The sequence below is a fragment of the Triturus cristatus genome, chromosome 10 (genome assembly GCF_964204655.1).
Source record: "Triturus cristatus chromosome 10, aTriCri1.1, whole genome shotgun sequence".
Lineage (NCBI taxonomy): Eukaryota > Metazoa > Chordata > Amphibia > Caudata > Salamandridae > Triturus > Triturus cristatus.
The window spans coordinates 992,503,947-992,523,871 of record NC_140593.1 but is presented as its reverse complement, the minus strand read 5'-3'; the positions used below and the strand labels follow the sequence as shown (position 1 = coordinate 992,523,871).

At 43.6% G+C, this 19,925-nt stretch overlaps 1 protein-coding gene across 10 annotated transcripts in view; it reads left to right on the top strand.

The window, feature by feature from the left end:
- Window positions 1–19,925, top strand: part of TOM1L2 (target of myb1 like 2 membrane trafficking protein) — a 429,404-nt gene that overhangs the window by 247,624 nt on the left and 161,855 nt on the right. For all 10 annotated transcript variants that reach the window (XM_085628956.1, XM_085628954.1, XM_085628953.1 and 7 more), the window contains exon 7: window positions 14,600–14,716. In XM_085628956.1, the coding sequence (XP_085485082.1) occupies window positions 14,600–14,716 (117 nt within the window). The remainder of the gene's footprint in view (window positions 1–14,599; window positions 14,717–19,925) is intronic.

The following is a 19,925-nucleotide window of genomic DNA, read 5'->3' as shown; positions in this document are numbered from 1 at the left end:
TCAATTTATTATTGTGTTTGAAATTGTGTTGCCTATTGCAACAACTGTGTCTATTGCATTAAAAAGCCTATTGCATATTGAAAGTATTTATCTAAAGCCTCTCATTCAGAGAAAGTATATTTTGAAATCTATTGTTGGTTCTAAAAGAAAATAACCATATATTTTTGTACAAAACCATTGGCCTAGAGTTCAGTTCTTGTGTGTGAGATCATTTGCTGACTGAGTGTGTGCAACAAATGCTTTACACTGTCCTCTGATACTGCCTTACTGCTCGACCAAACCACCACTTTAGAGAGTAAAGTTATATCTAACTTTAGTCTCTGCCAAACCTCTGGGGACTGTGGACTCTGTGCACACTGTTCCTATTTGGGAACAGTATATACAGAGCCACTTTCTTACACAGGCGAAGTAACTTTTTAATTAGGATTCGCAGTAAATAAAGAGACCGTTATACATAACAGATGGCTCCTTATTCTTGAATACATTGCAGTACTATTGATTTTGCCCCTTTTTCTTTTCTAAGCAATGTCGACTCAATATAATTCTGCCTGGCAAGTGGGATAGCGAGGAATCCCTAAGTCTGACAGATGAAAGATTGGAGAAGCAGCGTAATCTAGTAGAGAAAGACATTCTTGAACAATGTGTTGTGAGGCATTTCTTGAAGTGGGTGAATTTTGAGATACTACTGAAATCGTGGATAAGAGAGTTACTTGGTGACTGTACTTATTTTCGTATTTTCGTCATAGATGAGGTGATCACTTGAGCATAAATGTCTTAATGGAGTACTTCGATAAACTGATGGTGTTTACTCTGGTTGGTGCTTGATGCAGAGTAGTTAGGATTATTTAATGCCAGAGACTAAGACTCCCATGTTGCAACACAAAATGATAGGAACAGGAAATGGGTGGCAGGGATAACATCAACGAAAACTCTGCCAAAATTGTACAACTATTTCTATTGGTCCTGAAAAGGTGCAAACTCAAGGGGCAAGCAGCCACCCCAATGCCCTCCAAAACCAGGAAACCTCTCAATTGTAGTCTGTTATCCTTACATGCATACTGAAGAACATACAGTATCTTTTAACCAGAATCTTCTTTTATTCTTGCATATCGTTCTTCTCCAAACATTCCTAGACAACATGTGTTTAGTCCGGTTGCTTCACCAGGGCTTGATCCGGGCTTGTATTCAATGAAATTGCTATCTTTAGAACATTAACAGATCTAGTGAGAGGTATTTCACAGTTCTTCTCTCAAAACTACATCCAATAGTCCAGACTTAAATACCAAGTAAACATGTTTGCATGGGGCTTCTTTCCCAAGAGTTCCAACCATAAATGGAACTTTCTTAGTGTAGCACAGAACACCAGCATTCACCACATGGAAAGAGAGGAACACACTGGTGTTCTGTACTGTACTAAGGTTCTACTGTGAGCTCCTGCGGCTCTCCAGCTTTTCAGAGTGGGGTGCTACCACCTCAGAGTCCAGGCACCCTCCTTCCACTCCTCCTCCTTCTGTCAGTTCAGGGGAAACACCCTAAATCTGATCAGTTGCCTGACACTCCAGAACTTATTTAGGGTCAGGAGAGGCCCCACAAGTGTCATTGTGGGAGTCCTCCCCTACTTAGGTAGGTTGCCCCGGCTCCCTGGGTCCCCACTTAAGGGCGGTCTCTCCTTCTTACCTTTACCTCTTTTCTGGGGTCTATGTCTCCTAACCTTAAGGACAGGACCTCCAGAATCCTTGGAACTAGCAGTGCCCTGGGCATCCGCCACTCCTGGTTCGAAATTTATATCTAGGTCATTGTCTGTCTAGAAGGCTATCTAGGGCGAGGTCAGGACTGACTACCACCCAAGGCCAGCTAAGGATATCACACATTTCTAGGGTTACTAAGGCAACTGGGCAGTTAATGACTTGCCCTGGGGCTGACTTTACCCTTACTACCTCTCCTGGCAGGTACTGGGCTGGGGAGACTAACCTGTCCACCATTATGGTGTAACTGGTAGCTCTGTCCTGGAGCTCAGTGGTTGGGATCCCATTCACCTTGAACTGTGCAACTGCCTGCTATCACTCTCTGGCAGTGGCGGGTGGTGACATTTGAAAGTGGTGAGGCATAAATGTTTGGGATGAGAGACATTTGGCGAGACAGCGTAGCTCAACCGCTATAAGGGTCCCCCCCACACCTGGAAACATTTTGAAGAGAGTGGGCAAATGAGTCTAATAACTCATCGTTTGTGCTTTTGCTGTAGCCCCTTGTTTGCATTCACTCAATGTTTACCTCCGATATTGGCCCACTCACACGCTCAACTGGTTTCTTGTGCCCTCTTACTGGATTTGGCACTTACTTACGTTTTTGTATAACTAATGATTGACGTGATCCTGTCAATGGAAGCCCCAATTCACTCACTCCCTTGCTTGGTCACTCAATCACTCATATACTCTCCAATTCATTCACTCACTTGCTTATTTACTTGTTTATCAGTTATACTGTTAGTTATTCAGTTAGTCAGTATTTAATTTCAGTCAAAGAAAGTTTGTGTTCGTGACCGATAAGTCATTTAAAAACAAATATTAAAAAGAAAAATGTCCGCTAAAATGATTATCGATATTAAAAACTGCACATAACATATTAAAACAGATTGATAATACTTTCACTTAAACGGTTGACTGGTTATCTTGCCTATATTCCTGGAAAATACTAGATTTAAATTCAATCAAGAATATTTTAAAAATATGATTTTCTCCGTTTTTTCGAATACCTGGCTGAAAGCAAGAATCTGCAGATGGTGAATACCCAGAGCCACTGGAATTATGCAGAGGGGAGAACCAAATTATGAGGCAAAAAATGTAAATGTTAAAGCAGAATTTTGGGATAGCATTACTTCATTATTTGTCATTTTTACATTTGTTAACATTGGCTGAGCTTTGGTTACACCTCATTAGTACCAGTTTAACAACTAAACATAGCAACAAGCAACAGAAAGGTGACCAGTCAATCTTTGCAAAGTTCCTTCCACTGCACGGCAATATGTTGCTGCGTTTTCAGTAACTTTTAAACCGTGTGAGCTAGAAACAAATTAATTTCTGTTAATATCTGTAATTTATGGATTATGTGGCAAATGCACAAACACATAATTCCAGGGCCTTTCAAATACCATAGGAGGTGACTTTGTTAAAGTAATCACTTGTCGACTTTTTTGGAAATAAGGGTTAGCTTAAGATCTGTCATGAAGACCCAGACAGATCATTGCCTTGTATCTTAGGCCTAGACAAGTAAGGCAGGTACCACAGCTGCCAACACTAGCGGGCATTTTGCTTTCAAGATGCCCCTCCTTATCCCGCCTCTACCCCAGTCCTTACCAACTCTATACCCGATTTTTTAACTACGTCCATCCACCACCACGAGCTAGAAGACACCCGACTAAAGGCTCGCTCTGAATTGGTGTTGGATTAAAGAGTACTGAACAATTAGGAGTGAGAGTCTGTTGGGGGAGGGGGGTGCGTAGGGAATGTGTCTTAAAGAGAAGTTCCTCTGGCATGACTTTTCCATAGACGGCCTCAAACTGTGGCATGTAGAAGTATATCCGGCTAGAGTGAAAAGTGTCTATCTTAAGGTGACTGGCCATTCACTTGGACACGTTTTAATGGGGAAGTTGGCAGAAGATCGCGAGGTGAAACAATCAGAAATGCAAACCCTCCCTAACCGCCATGAATTAGATTCACCCGCACCAAAGAGCAATGCAAAATATTAACCCAGATTGGAGAATAACTGACGAAAGAAAACATTGAAGCCGTAACGTACTTCACAAACCGCACTTTGCGAGACACTTTCTACATACCCATTGAGAACTTCACCATGTGTTCGTTGAACAATATTAGCAAAATATTAGCTAAGTGTGCACACGTATTTAGTCACTGAGACAGAGACAATTAGAGCCATTTGTACGCCAATTTTCAATCTGTCTCTTAAACTCAGACGGGAGCAGATATAGAAATAATAGCTGGAATGTTGGGGCATAAATAGATTTGTCAAAAGCAAAGGTACACAAGCAGGCGTGCCATACGCATATACATGCATCCAAATTTAATGCAGATGGGCACATGCCCAGAAGCACATACTTTTATTGCTGGACTCACAAGGAGGGGTAAAGATGCTGAGAGCACAAGGTCTGTCAAGGGATAGCCGGGAGTAAAGCCGCACATAAACATACTTTATCGCTATCAAGCATACTCAACTTCACACATTCACAACTTCACACACAGAGGCACACACTGCTCAAATACATTCATAATAAATCTGCAACGCTTTCCTCTCGCTTACACGCACATTCTGTCATAAATGCAGGCAATCACATTAGTTTCAGACACATACACACCTGTGTATAGTTGAACTGTGCTGCATTTGTTATTTACACGTCAGTGGACTCGTTTTCATTTCTGCTTCCCACAGCTATGAAGAAAATGTTTTGACAGCCAGTTCATGCTTTTGCCCTTTAGGACAGTAGATGTGCACACTTAGGACCAAAAAGCACTACTGTAAAGACATTAGTACTTCAGTAGGCTGTATTTGCTACTGTGCCCAAATGAAACAAAATAATGGAAGGCTTAGAATGACAGCTAGGCTGTATGACTGCTGGAGGCTTTTAGACGCTTGTGCTCGGGCAGGCATCAAGCTTTCAGTTCAACGAAGTAAGTTGGAAAGAACCCAAAAGGCTGTAAATCAGCAGTCTGTTTTATTAGAAGGAAACATGCATGCTTGCCATCTGTGAGTGAATTGGCAACCTTGTGATAAACAAACTGAAAATAGAAATCCTTTCAAATCATGGCTTCTAGCAGAGATGACTGGGATAGAGTTGGTCATCTGAAAAGCAGCAAGGGCTGGGTCGAAGCTGGTGACATCTGTTTTGGGGGTTGGGGTAGAGTCGATCTTCTCCCAAGCAGTAGGGGATGGGACAGAGTTAGTCATGGGTTTGTCGGCAGATAGAACGTTCTAGAATGAGCTGTTTAGTGTCACTTTCAAAGAGGTGAAACAGTGTGACATCTATTTTCTGACCTCCATTGATCCCAGCCCCCCTGAGAGGTGAGCAGGGTTTCAGATGGTATAAACGAGGTTCTGGTCTTGCTGTTGGTAACGCATTTGTTTCAGCCTTCATGAAGTTCACCCGAGTTACACATGTCTAGAAGCGAGACACAGTAGGTATGACGCAGAGTCGTTTTCACTGGAGAGCGCTGTGCATCAGTTTAGAGGCTTAGACTCTACAGCTGCTCTCTTTCAGCCCAATGACTTGAAGTTCCGAATCCTTACATAGTAAGCCAAGCCAGCACACTGGGAGCTATATATGCAAATAGAAATAAATGATCAAGCAGGCAACAGGCAAACTCACCACCCTGTCCAGCACACATGTGACTTTGCCTCCATGGGAGCTCACTGTTCAGTTCCAGTCCCAACCCCTTCCTCGCGACTCCTGCACCAATCTTGACTCTTCTCCCTTCATGAGAGCAGCATGAGTATTGGCTGGGTCAGAGGCTGCCAACGGTCATTTGGAGACTTGGGGGCTGTGGATGTATTTGTTCCAAAACTTTGTGGGTTTGCTTAATGATCAGCACATCCATGCATAGTCATTTTTTCAAAATTAATCAGAACATACATTTTTTTGGGGGTGCTCCCATGGTGTCACACTACCCACCCACCAGGGTGTGTTTACACTAGAACTGAAAAACAGCCTAGATATATACAATGGTTGGATAGATTTTTGAATGGCATGTTATGGTATATGAGGATCTATACTCTCTTGGTTTTGGTCCCAAATGGTCAGTGGTGTGGGCACTCATACTAATGAAATTTAATCCACTGATTCAACTTTCATAAATCTTGGAATCATAGGAGCAGAGATAACCAGACTTAGTTATCAGTAAAATGGCCTGTCTCTCTGCGTCGGTGTGTGTTGGACAGGTTGGTCAAGCCAAGATCCATGTTTTCCGTGCTTAAAGTGATTTCCCTAAACTTTTCAGAAAATGTATGAAACGTTTTGAAACTTTTGAAAACTTACTGGAACTTTGTCACAAATTTGTAAAACTTTTAAAAAGTTCAGAAACTCTTTGAAAACAGTGACTCTCAAAAAGATGGGGCTCGTCAACTAGTTGGAAAACACAATGATCACTTTGCAGATGTCACCTTAGGTGGATTCTCAGTGGTCTCAAGCTTCACCAACTGATTGGTACTGCTAAATTCAAGGTCTGGATCCCACCGCCAGGCACCAATGTGAGGAAATGGGGTGTATTATGTGGTGTATTTTTGATACCTCACTGTGTAATACACTTACCATCCCATTTAGGACCTGTAGGTTTCTTTTGTGGATGGCTTAGCTCAACCCTGAGTTGCTATGGCACCGAGCATTCAGGCTTACACAAAGGAACACATGTAAAGTATTTAAACAGCTCCAAAACAATTGAAGAAGTAATACACGAAACTCCAAAGAAATCGGAAACCACTTTATCAAAATAGACTAGATAATTATATATTGCTAGGCCCCAAAACAAAAAAGATCCACTGGAGGGTTTCAGAGATATATAGTAAGTCAACACTTTTACTTAACTATGAACAGGAATTGGCGAATTCAACGAATTTGACACTTAAAAACGTTTTCAGAAAAACCTTTAGTAAGTATCAATGCCATCGCTTTGGGTTACTTTAGACAACCAACTCCAGTAGGGAGCCAGTCATGGGGACCAGCAAGATCCTCAGAAACCGTTACCTCAAAAAGAAAAATAGTCTTCAGTTCAGCTGCAGCGTCAGTGGCTCCTTGCCATTGCCTTCTGTGGTGTGGTCGTGATGCAAGAGATATAGGATGCTGAAGATGCTTAAGAATGCTGAAGATGCTGTGGTCGATGGGCGTCTTTCTCTGGCTACTCCTTGGTCCACAGGTTTGGTGAAGCTATCCTGACCAAAGGGGGTCGATGTCCCTAGAAGTCCTTTCGAGTTTGGCAGAAGTCTAGTCTCCACTGGACTTCCATTCGTCCGGTACAGCAACTTCGGCGTTTTTCTTCCTTTGACGAAAACTTGATTTCTGGGTGACCTAGCTGCACTTCGACAATTCTACAGGGTTTAGCAGACTCTGGGGCAGCTTTGAAGGTGTGTCATGGTCCCTTTTGCTGTGATCTAGGTTTCAAACTCGTCTCAGCAGGGTTCTTCAGCTATTGTGGCCTTGTGCTGCAGTCAAGCGGTCAGCCAATTTACCTTTGTAGTCTCTTGCTTCAGCTGGGCTCAGGAGTAGACTTCTTCATAAGCAGTACTCTGCAGGCACAGTTCCTTCTCCTTTGCTAGCCACCAGGCTCAGCAGGTGGCATTCCACGTCGGTCCTCTTCTCCAGTCCATGCGAGATCTGAGTTGTGGGTGGCAGGGAAGCCCTTTTTATGCCCGTAAAATGCCCTCAGGAGAGGTCCCAGTCACTAGCCAATGTGCTACCAGGTTCCCTTCTTGCTTATGACTACTTCCTGTGAAATGTGGCATCTAGCTATCCCAGACGTCTCTATTCTGCCCACTCTCAAGATTGCAGAACTCCTCACTCGGCGTGTAGAGTTCTCTAGCCCAACCCAAAGGTGGGGCTTACACGCCCCTGCAAAACCTGTTTTGACAACTGATTTACCCTCTCTGTTCCCGGTGTCTGCCTAAACAATACAGCAGCCCCCCCTCCCTAGTGTTTCCCATTTGTCTTTCAAAGGCAGGTTTTCCTTTGAAGCACCTTTTAGGCTAACACCTGTGTGGCTTCCCGCCAGGGAGAGGTAAGACCTCTTGCAACTGCAGGCCCCTATTGTGTCCTTTCCTGGGAGTCATTCACACGTCTCTCCAGAAGGGCATGAGGCTGCCTGTGAAGCCAGTCTTTATGTGCAACTGTAACCGGGCACTGGAATCCTCTAAAGTTGCATTTTGCCCACCAGTGACATTATATTTGATTTAGACATTACATTGTATTAAATGCACTGACTCTATTGATAACTTATGTTACCACTTTTAGTAGTCCCATTTAGAAGTTAGCAGGGCTGAGATGTTAGCCTGTAACTCTGTACTGGCTAGTGGGGCTACTATCTTTATCACAGTTCAAACAAAATCTTTTTTTTTTTTCTTCTGGAACATGTAAAAGTGCATGTTCTACCTTTTAATATAAAGCAATCTGCCTTAGTGCTGGATAAGGCTGCCGTAGAGGCAACATATATATTAACAAGCATTGGCATAGCCAATAGGTCTCGCTTTTGGGACCTTATAAGTATTTAGTTATGCAGCACAATATCCTTGGTGCAACAACATCAACTGTTACATGGCTAAACACTTAAAAGGTCCAAAAGGAGAGACCTATTGGATATGCCGATGCTTGTTGTAGTCTTTGCTCAGAGAACAAACACTGTCCTAATAAAAATCCCATGCAACTAAAGCGTGCCCTGCACAGGCTGTGTTTCAGGAAACATGTCCTCTGGGAGAGGCTGTAAGGTGGCGTGCCCTCTAGAAACAGACTTGATGCATGCAGCGTGTCTTCCCGGGGCAGAGTGCCCTGTAGCGTGTCCCCCCTGCTCGCTGTCCCCTGCGCCTCTTCACGGTCTCAAGGAGCTGCACGAGTCCCGGGCCTGCAGCCAAGCCTGAGCTGTCAGTCAGCGGAGGGAAGGACCCGTGCCCGCACAAGTGAGCAGCGGCCGCCTGCTACTCTCGGATTCCTGGGCTGGTATCCCTCCTCCCAAAACACACACACCCTGCCTGCTTCCTGTGAACAAAAGTGAGGCACGAGGGAAGCACTGAAGGCGAGCACTGAGTGCCGCCGCACAGGGGAGCACCCACTAAACCGAGCAATGATTGGGCTAATCACGCAAGCACTGAGTGCCGCCGCACAGGGGAGTAGCCACTAAAGCGAGCACAGTGCAGTGATAAGGCTAATCACTCAAGCACTGAGTGCCGCAGCACAGGGTAGCAATCATTAAAGAGAGCACTATGAAATTACCAGGTTAATCACCCAAGCACTGAGTGCTGCTGCACAGAGGCGCAGCAACTAAACCAAGCACTAGGAAATGATCGGGCTAATCACCCAATCACAGTGAGTGCCACCACACAGGGGCGCAGCAACTAGACCAAGCACCACAAAATGATCGGGCTAGTCACCCAAGCACTGAGTGCCGCCACACAGGGGCGCGCAGCCACTAACCCGAGTACTGTGAAGTGACCCAGACATTACAAGAGCACCCAGTGAGGATCAGAACCCAGCACTCAACAGATGTCACAGGACTGAAAAACAAACCTAGCACTAAACAGAGCACCAGCACTGAACTGAGATCCCAGCAATGAAAGAACACCAAACAGCAAACAGAGCAGCAAACACTGAACTGAGCAGCCTGAAATAAACAGAAGATACAGCAATGAGCGCCGTATCCAGCTTTGAATACAACACAATTAACAGAGCAGCTAACACTGGGCAGAACACCCAGCACTTAAGAGAGCACACATTAAAGCAGAGCATTCAGTCCCAGACAGAGCAACAACCAGCATCGAACATAACACTCAGCCTTGAATACAGCAGCTTTGGCAACCAACTAAGAACCAAAGAGAAAAGGCAGCTTTTTCACCGCACCCAGCAATGATCAGTGAACCCAGCACTGAGCAGGACACGCAGAGCGAATAGAACACCCATCACGCAACAGAGCAGCAAGCAAAGAAAACAGAGCCAGCCACGAATACAGCAATAAACAGAACACTAAACACTGTGCCAATTAACCGAGAGCACACAACAATGAATAGAACACACAGAACACCCCCAGCAATGACCTGAGCATAAATCACTGACCAAACACTCAGCAAGAAACACAAGCAGGGCAGAAAAGATCATATATGTCATTAAAAACAAGCAAAAGTGAAAGCGCGTGACCCCGGAGGAATGAGGAATGCGGAATGCAGCTCCCCGCCTGCGCGCCGCTGCTCGCTCCCGAGAGCAAAAGGCCATGGGAGTGAACATTTTAAGAAGAGGTGGGACATGCTCCCGCCTTTGGCCAATTGTGTGCTTTCATTTTTTAAAGCCACACGCAAAGACCAATAAAATGCGTGGAAAATAAAAAGCCAGACGCACGAGTTTACCGAAAGTCTGGAGTGATTCCAAGAGGCCCTCTCCTAGAACTGCGCATGCGCGACCTAAAAAGGAAGGACTGGGATTGCCAATTAAATCCCATTAAAACTATGCTTCACCTAGTATGCTGCTATTCAGCATTTTTAAAAGCATGCCACACTTAACTGAGGCCAATGTTCTTGAACTGTTGTCTAAGCCCTAACTAATCAAAGGATCTTTACCCGGTTTGGCAATTTTACAAAAATCCTGAATGCTACCACGAAAAGACTCGACACCCCAGTGGAATAGGGTAGTCAAAACCGCCTACTCAGGGTCCAAAGCATTCCGCCTTCTCTGGTCCTAAAAAGTATTTGCACCACCTACTTTTAACATATTTATTTTATAACATGGTATTTCATGTAACCGTGAGCTATTAATTGACACAATAAAGTTTTTTTTTTTTACTTAAAATTTTTATTTCTGTGCACTTTTCCAATACATTAATTATGAAACAATTAAAGCAAGATGTGCTAAAATGTCAGTTAAATGATATCACATTATAGGCTTACTAAGGGTTCATTTTTATTATAGTGATTGCTCATTGGGGTTTGCAATGTGATTATTGTATGATCCATAAGGCACTCCACTGAAGTAATACTGACTATGTTGCCTCTGAACTCAGAGGGCCTGGAAGCAAATGCAGTGCAAGGAGCACATCCCTGAAAAGGTTTGCAAAGAATGCATGTACTAACTCAACAGGACTTTCTCTTCATATCGATGGCGACAGTCCAATGATCGATCTCCCTTTACCCTCAGATGTGTTCCTTTAGCGTCAAATTCAGGAAAGGTCTCAAAACCCACCTCTTCACAGTTTTCTTCCATCATAAGCGTTATCCCTTTCCTTGCTCGTCTCACCCTATTCTTCTCTGTTTGTATATACGTATTGACTGTAGTGAATTCTCTTTATAAGAGTACCTGCCTGTCTGCAGGGGTGTGGAATTTAATAAACTATCTACTTGACCATGGGGTAGGTTGCTTCATATGACTACTTGGCCTGTAACAAAATCCACCTGTCCGTTTGGTGCCATGTAGTGCAGCGATAAATTAAGGGAGCAATCTCATTATATAAGAGCTCTGATAATAGCCTTTCTGATTATGCCAGAGCTCATACCATAGTAAGATTTGAATACTAGCAATTCCTTTATTTTGTCACCTTTCCACTGAACTATACACTGGGGCTGGAGGTAGGGGTAAGCAATTCTTCCCATTTGGTCAGAATTCCCTTTTGAGTCTGTGCAAACCTAGTAACTTGCATGTTTTATGAGTTTCATCAGCTTGTCTCTAATATTTTCTCATATATAGAGAGGTTAGGAATGTACTCCTGACGGGCAGAAGTAAAACAACTTCCAGGGTTGGACAAAAACGTAGCTGGCGGGAAAGTGAACTTACTACCGCGCAACAGATTTTCACATAAGTAAATCTACCCATAAATTATTTGCCGGTGCTAAAATGCTGTTCACAAATATTTTCTTGGAGTATGATTTCCTGACCTACTTCTGTATATGCCTTTGAATTCATGAAAGCTATAAATCTGCACTAATGCAAGGACATAGACCTTTGGTGCACGTTTGTGGACTTTCCTTAAGAATTGGGCCCCTATTTAGGACTGGCGTTTTGTTTTTATTAAAATTCTATCCTTCTGTCTACCAGGTGGCTTCACTGTGAGTGAAAGTATTCTGCTGTTTCACGAGGAGCATATTGGCATGCAAAGTAGTTTTGCTCAGTGACAGGAACTAATGTGGCAATGTGGGGTTTTTGTGACCAAAAATATTTTTGCTTTTGCCAAAATATGGACACAAATATTACCTTAACTGCAGACAATACCCTTCCCTGATCCATAATGTGGTAGTGTAACCTGGCAGCCAAAGGGTTTGTGCTGGACTGGATTAGGCCAACTGTCCCAAGGACAAAATAACCATGAAAACGTCTCGTCCTTGACCCCAAACAATATTTCCTGGGCGTCATGCTATAGGAATCCCACAACCCTACTGTCTCTATATCCAGACATTGTGGCTATGCATCCTCCTGCTATGTTAATCATTCCACATGCTCTAGGTCTGCACTGATAAAAAGAAAAGCAATATAAAAATTAAATGCTCTCATCAAGGCTTGGAGTACAGAATTATTTGTTGTAATAATTGTGGGTAATCAGTCGATTTAAGTCTTGACTATGCAGGAAGGTGTATTCCTCTGAATGGCAATTGGAGTTGGTAATGGCACCTCCTCCCAGTAGTGCATTTTATTTTTGAAGGCCAATCAATGAAATTAAACATTTTATTTCTGTATCATCTACTAGGTCAGGGTAAGGAAAAATATAGAATCCACATTTCCTAAACGTATACTCTGCAAGGATGAAGCCCTGCTTTTCCCTAATTCGGATGTCTATCTGGATTTATAGTGCTAATTTAGCTTTCAAGCTATTTAGTTAATTTTATAACGAGATATGGCCCTTTACAAAGTTTTGTTTTCGAAAATTCTGAAAACGAGTTGTTAAATTATCTTTTTGTGAATTGTATCTTGAAATATAGGATTTTGTTTTTATATTGCAAATGCGTCTTTTTAAAATAAGACAAAGAAAACGTTGATCTGTATTTGTTGTTAAAGAATTTTGCAGTCTCCTCATGGCCAGCGTAAAGCTTTCTTAAGAAATTATTCCCCTGGGGTGTAAAGAAGGGACTGTAAACTAATGAGACATGAAACCGTTCATTTGGTTATTTCCAACATCTGCTTGGAAAACTTCCACAAACGCTTCGAAAATGACCTTGCCTCTCTACCTGTATCTATCCAGGTGACCCCCTTTTATCATTTGCCTGCTTTAGCTGTGATGCTTTTTTTCAGATCTGTTCCAGGAAGTCCATTAAGCGAGTTTGCATTGGTTAGGAAGTACTACATGGGTGGTGACTGTGTTTATTTTACTTCACACAAGGTGGTCCTGAATTGATCAAGGTTGAGCCACCCACTGCTACTAGACGCTAAGTCTTGTTGAGAGTTAGTGTGAAGCTCATTGATTCTGCCTCCTGCCTGCCACAGCCTTTCCACTTCCTAATGCTCCTGCCATTCCTCATTGTTGTGCAGTCCACAATAAGGGTTTCATGGTAAACTTGGCGTCCTTAAATGAAAAAGGGTGAATGGAAATCCAGCTGCTATGTCAGTCTCTTTGATGTCATTGAAGAGGCTGAGAAGCCTGTGGCTGTTTTTTTCTTTTTAACTTTTCAGAAAACCCTTTATAATGGATTAGAAAATTAGAAAATGCTTGCAAATTCTCCATCAGCACTGTAGATTAATGACCTTTTCATATGGCTTACTGTGCCAAGGTCCTCTTTATTACACTTCCTTCTAGTAAGCTGGTAAAATATGTACTTACTCCCAGGAAGCCAGCAAAAGAAAGCAATCCTTTAACAAGAGGAGTTTATAAGCTTCCAGGATAATTTTGTCAAAAAAATGTTTTACATTATTTTGGTACGTAAAGGTATTTGTATAAACCTAACCTAGCCATGAGGCAGTAGACGGATGAGTTTTCATAATAAAAATCCACTGTGGCACATGCAAAGAAAACACATTACCCTCTCAAGTGGCCAGCGTTTCTAATTGTTTGGACCAAGTTTATTTTTAAGCTTTACTAAATAATTTCACCCCATCACTACACTACTGGAGTGAATTGAGTGTTTCTGAGGATTTTGATGTATTATCAAATATGAAGCATATTCTCTCATTTAGTGTGGTAGGCTCTGAAAAATGCCCTTGAAGTAAAAATACTAAAGTGAATTTTTTGTGCATACTTGGACAAGACCAAGGAACAAAAGGGAAACCCTTCTTAAGAGGGCAGGATTGCTCCATCACATGAGAACGCAATGTTTCTAGTCCTGGACTTTAACATCTCCCATAACCTACTGTGTTCTGAAAGCTATAGCTATGGGTTGCTTCCATTCAACAAATTGGACTGCTGTACCTTGTGACAGTGTTTTCTTACAGAAAACTCGGGCTCAAACGTATATACTGTGAACAACAATGAATTGGAAGGAATGACAGAGTGACTAAGTGCCCTAGAAAACTCTGCATAAGCTGGGTTACATCACCAGAGGTCCGGTAGTAGCAGAGTAATTGCTCATGAGTTGAATTCATGACAAATACAACTGAAAGAATAAAGGATATTTTGTGGTATGGTGTCATTAACTTTTTTCATCCAGGAACTACCGATCTTTTAGCTCCCAAGGTACATAAACAGAGAGTCTATAGGGCATAAAGCATACACTGTATTGCATTGTAAAGTCTTTGATCAAATTTTCAATCTTACATTCTCAGTATTATGACTTCCCAGTTAATGAATCATAATGAGAAAATCTCACAAAAAGATACAAGCTATAATTGTGTTTAACTTAAAATGGTAATATGCTGAATGAAAAGCCTTTGCTATTTCCATACTCTGAAGATAACGTTCATGATTGTCTTTTGGTTGCTTGTCCATAGCTTGCCAGGCTGCGCAGTGAGCTGGATGTTGTTCGTGGAAACACCAAAGTGATGTCTGAAATGTTGACAGAAATGGTGCCTGGGCAAGAGGACTCCTCAGACCTCGAATTACTGCAGGTAAGAACTGCTAACTCCAAAATTTAGAACTCCCCTAAATATAATAAAAGTGTTATTTGTGACTAGAATTATAGGTATAATCAGATTTTCTCAGCAGCTTTGTGTCTGCCTTTAAAAAGCTGCTTGCTTCTTAAATACCCTCTTCTTACCTTCCCACCTGAACCCCAGCAAGTTTGTCCTTTCCAAAACCAAAAAAGGACAAAGTATCGTCTGCCATGCCCCACTGAATAATCCCTCACCATTACAGTACCAGGGATTTGATGCACTATTCAGGTACCTCATACGGCAACAGTGAACATTCTTTTATCCAACATGTATAATGGAGCCACTATCCATTACTCCATCTCTCCTCCACCATTTCAGATACTTGCATTCTTGGCCAACGCTTATGGTACTGAGATGCCTCTCTAAGATTCCTGTACCTAGACTCGTAGTCATTATCCCAGGACTTAGATTTACCGGTAATACTGCACCTGTTAAAACTGATACCCAGGCTGTCACAGATACCAAACCCATGGTCGCAGGTTGATGCATTTAGCAATGAGTGGTGTGAAAACCTTAATGTTTACGCTGATTCGCACGTGAGAATCCATAATTGCTGACATTCCACCATAGTAAAGTCATCGAGGTATGATCCGGAGGATTTATTCCCAGTAGCACATGGACTGGACATATTGTTTACTGTGATATTGATTCTAATGGAGCCGATATTAGGTTTCACCTTCCCTACAGGGAATTCCAAGTCACTCATAATGAGGCCCTTCCCTGGGTTACCTTATTGAAAAGAACCTTGCTAGGATACACACACGCACGCACGCACGCTCGCTCGCTCGCTCTCGCTCTCGCTCTTCTGGAGGATACTTCTAATTGCAGATTCCTCAGCTTTAAGAATATCCCCAAGTGCCAGGCTGGATCCAAAAGATTTTCAGCATAGCCCTTAAGTGCCGATAGGTGTCATCGTGCAGCTCGGAAGCGATGACTGGAACACTATATAGGTGCCACCCAGGCGCCCTGATGTCAGTTCACTTTGTTCTATGCTTTGGTGCACAGATGTTGAGCAAGCTACTCCTTTTTTCTCATCAGTTGGCTCTAGCTTTTTTCTACTCAAAACCCTTTCCAGTATGCCATTGGAATGTCGGCTCCTAAAACCACAGGCTATAAACCTTGTAGGGATTGTTGCAAGCAAGAATCCGTGACATAGCCCCACAAAGTGTGCCTCTGGGTCCTTGGGTCATGCTATCACTCTGTCGTGTGTGGCATGTGCCCTGATAAATACAAAGACTATTGAGGACCAAAAAGCCAAGTGTATGTCACTGAGGATTGCCAAAAATCACATAACAATAGTGCTGCTCGAAGTAAAGGACACGGACCGGTTCCCATTTTCGAGGCCAGTCATTGTCTTCGTGTAAGTTGGAATCGAAGAAGAAACATAAAAATGTAAGCAGGACTCGTTCCGGTTTCTCCACTCTCCTGAGAAGTCAGGGGGAAGACAGGGTGCCTTCTACTTTCACTTCCAGTGTACTATCGAGGAGCCGATAGACTGGTCCGCTGCGCCCGAGTTTCTGTGGTCAATCGGTGACGCCACAACTGATGAAGGCTTTTTAAAGAATCCATGCTTCTCATCCTCAGCACCTACCGGTTCCCTCTGGAGCACCATAGTGCCCCAGTGATTTGTCGATGCTTCCAGCTGAGTAACCACCAGTGGTTCCATCCTCATTGTTGCCTGTGTTTTGAATCCGTTACGAGTTCAGCTCCGACTGCAGAGCAGATTCCACCCTCTGCAATCAACGCTCAGCCACACCAATTCATGGCACATCGTCGTGAGCACAGAGGAAGTCAAGTCCATTGCTCTGTCCGACTCCCAAGCAACCGCATCTCAACCTCAGCCAGAGTGTCTTGATTTGAGTTCTCATGTGGCCTACCCCCAGTCCTTCTGACTCAGACAAGACACCGCCTTTACCAAGAGACAATCTTGCAGTAGTTCAACACCTCTTCGGGTCGGATTCTGGGACGAGCCAACCTGCTATTGGTGAGTGGGGGGTGATTTTTCTTCACAATACGATGAACACGATTTCTGTTTGGACCCAGAAGAGGCTAGAGGGCTCGATACTTCCCCTGACACAGGCTGGTGCCCCCTCCCCAGGCCTTCTACAGAAGAATCGGTGTCCTTCGCATTGGTGATTCAAAAATGAGGCTGACGTCTTAGATTTGCAGCAGCCTTCCATAAGTAAAGACTGACATCCTCAAGAAGGTCCTACAAGCAAGACAATCTAACTCAGAACCTCTTCTGCCATTTACTGAAGCACCTAATGATACTGTCATAGGCACTAGGGTAAAACTTTGTTCATGCCCACTAGCAAACAGACATGTGACACATCACCATAGGACAGCTCCTTGTGACCCTGGCTTTCTTATGCAGCATTCTACTCCATAGAGTCAGGTGGTACAGGCCACCACCAACAGAGTCAACTTTAATTTCTTCCCTATTACCCAACCAGATAGTGAGTCGAAGAGGATGGAGGCATTTGGGAAGAGGATGTTTTCATCCTCCACCTTGCCCGTTGGTTCGTCAACACCAGCTGACTGCAGGAACGCTACTCAAATACATTATATGACTCCCTGGCTGAAATTTTGCTGACAGTCCCTGAGGAGTTCTGGCCCAGTTTTGCACAGACCATTCAGGATTGCCAGGATGTAGCCGAGTATGTAATCTGGCCAGGATTAGACACCACTGACTGCTTGGGAAGAGAGGTCGGTACTGGTGTGATTCTCCAGCGTGATGTGTAGATGAAATCCACTGGCTTTTTCGGGTGAGGTCCAGGTGTTACTCATGGATATGCCTTTTGATGGGTCTCACCTCTTTGGCAAGAAGGCTGACCCCACCATTGAGCTCTTTATAGAAAGCAGAGCAGCTGCACACTCCCTGTGCCTTTCTGCACCAGCAAGACAGTATCCACATCAATCCTTAGTTTCCTCTTCTCTACACACGATCACCCTATGGGAGGCAGGTTCACTCATTTTCTCTACGGGTGGTGAGCAATAACTTTCGACAAATGGGGCCTGAAGATCGTCCAGAGGGGCTACCCCTGCTATTTTCCAGTATTGAATCTTTCATAGATGCTCGATTCATTCCCTGTCAACGAAGTGGGAGTCCCACAATATCGTAGAAAGCAGTAAATCAAATATTTACATTGAAGTTAATGCAAAATACATTCACTTTAATAGCTATTAGTAATGGCCCAAAGTTCAGCCAACCAGGGGATAGCACCCTTTAGGGCCTTCACCACAGAGGCTCCAGTCTGTCAGGTTTTCTACCACACATCATGTGATAGGAGTCAAGCTCTGCTCAGATTTCTGGTCTTTCTGACAGGAATTCTTCTTTTACCAGTCTGTCTACTCTTGGCTAAGTTTATTCTGACTTCAAACACCATGTCTCCTGCAGCCAAGAGAGGTATATTTCGACGCAGTGGCACCTGTAGAAAAATGAGGCTTCACACTGATGACCCTCGCAAGAACTGCACTATTGCTTTCACCCTGACCACTAGATAAAAGATTGTAAAATTTGCCATACTTTTTCTCACAAGACATTGCGAGATAGAGAGGCTAGACTTCTGCTGTGGCTGCAAAAGCTTAAAACAAAAAAATGCCCTTTATCTGATGAGGAGAGTGACACTTCTTTAAAGACTTTAGCCTTTAATAAGAGAGAGAGATCTGTAGAGAGTTTGTGTCCAAACCCCACATTTTAAGGTCCAGAGTAGAGGAGCGTCCATCAAACTCTAGAAATCAACTTACCTCAGAAAAGGGTCGCTCTGAACCCTCCACACCTTCTGCCATGGCTGCCCAGGGTAAGAAACCTGCTGTATCTCTCCCAGTGTCTACAAAAACAGTTTTGTCACCTCAGAGGGCGAAAAGGTCTTTCTCGTCAACTCGACATGAAGAGCGTATCATCGAAGACAGTCTCCATCGTCACTGCTCCCACAGCGACATTGAGTTCACTACGGCAGCTTCGCCAATGATATCGTCGTCACCGTTATGAACAACAATAACATCCATCAAGATTATGTCAAAGCCAACATTGCCGTCGACAGCACTCTAGGTAAAGAACCCGTCGACGAAGACTTCCAAGAGAGATCCGTCGACTCTGAAGTTCAGATCATCTACGGATTCAACATCGTCTGCAACGTCAGAGTCCGCACCATCAACGGCAGCACCTTCCTCGTCGCCATTGACGACAGCATCATATCCGTCGACACTCTTAACACCACTGTCGACGGCAACACTATCGACAATGGCCCGGTCTGCAGCAATATCGACAACATTGCTCTCAAGTCCTGACTAAAACCATCAGCTAACCGGTCTTCTTCTGTACCTTTGGCGTTAATACCAATGAAGCGCAAATCATCACAATGTTACCTTCTCACACCTGACCCAGTAAAGTGTCCCCTGTCCCTCCAGATAATCTCCTAGATGTTGGTGAGGAGGAAGAAGGAGAGAATTCAGATGACAACAGACATTCATAGAAGCTCATATCCCTTCAGACCTTCATATTAAGTGTCAGGAGGAAGATGAAGAGGACCAGCAATACTTTGATCAGCAATATGCAACTGATCAATACGTACACCAACAACAATAACCGGCGTATACAGAACAGGAACCTGCAGTACTTATGGCAACGACACTGTTTACCAACTTGCATTATATGCTGCAGGATTATTACTGCAGATTTTGACCATCAGGGTCTGCCACGCCACTACCACAGACAGCTCTCCAGGGACTACTTCATCTGGTACCCTCTCCCAGACATACATCACTGCTTCTTGTAGCACCCTCAGCACCGTTGCCACCCTTGTCTGCTCCAATTCCTCAGCCCCCAGTGGAAGATCTTCATTTCATGGACGAAGACAGAAAGGAGGGTGAATTTGAGGAACCCACTTCAATTCCCAGTGAGTGGGACGGTTACCAAATACAAACACCGTCCCCTTCTACTCCACCACAAATAGATTCTCCACCGGAGGACATCGGTAGATTTCATAACATTATTGAACGGCCTGCCAAAAGAGCTAGGGAAGCAGTTCGTGCTATCCTGATTGTGAACTTCCTACGGGAGGAAGGCCTCAAAGTTATGAAAACTTTTTAAGTCTCTATACTAGTAGTACTTTCTAGATTAGATAAAAAATACAAAGTGCCTGAGAATTTTCTAGCTAATCTG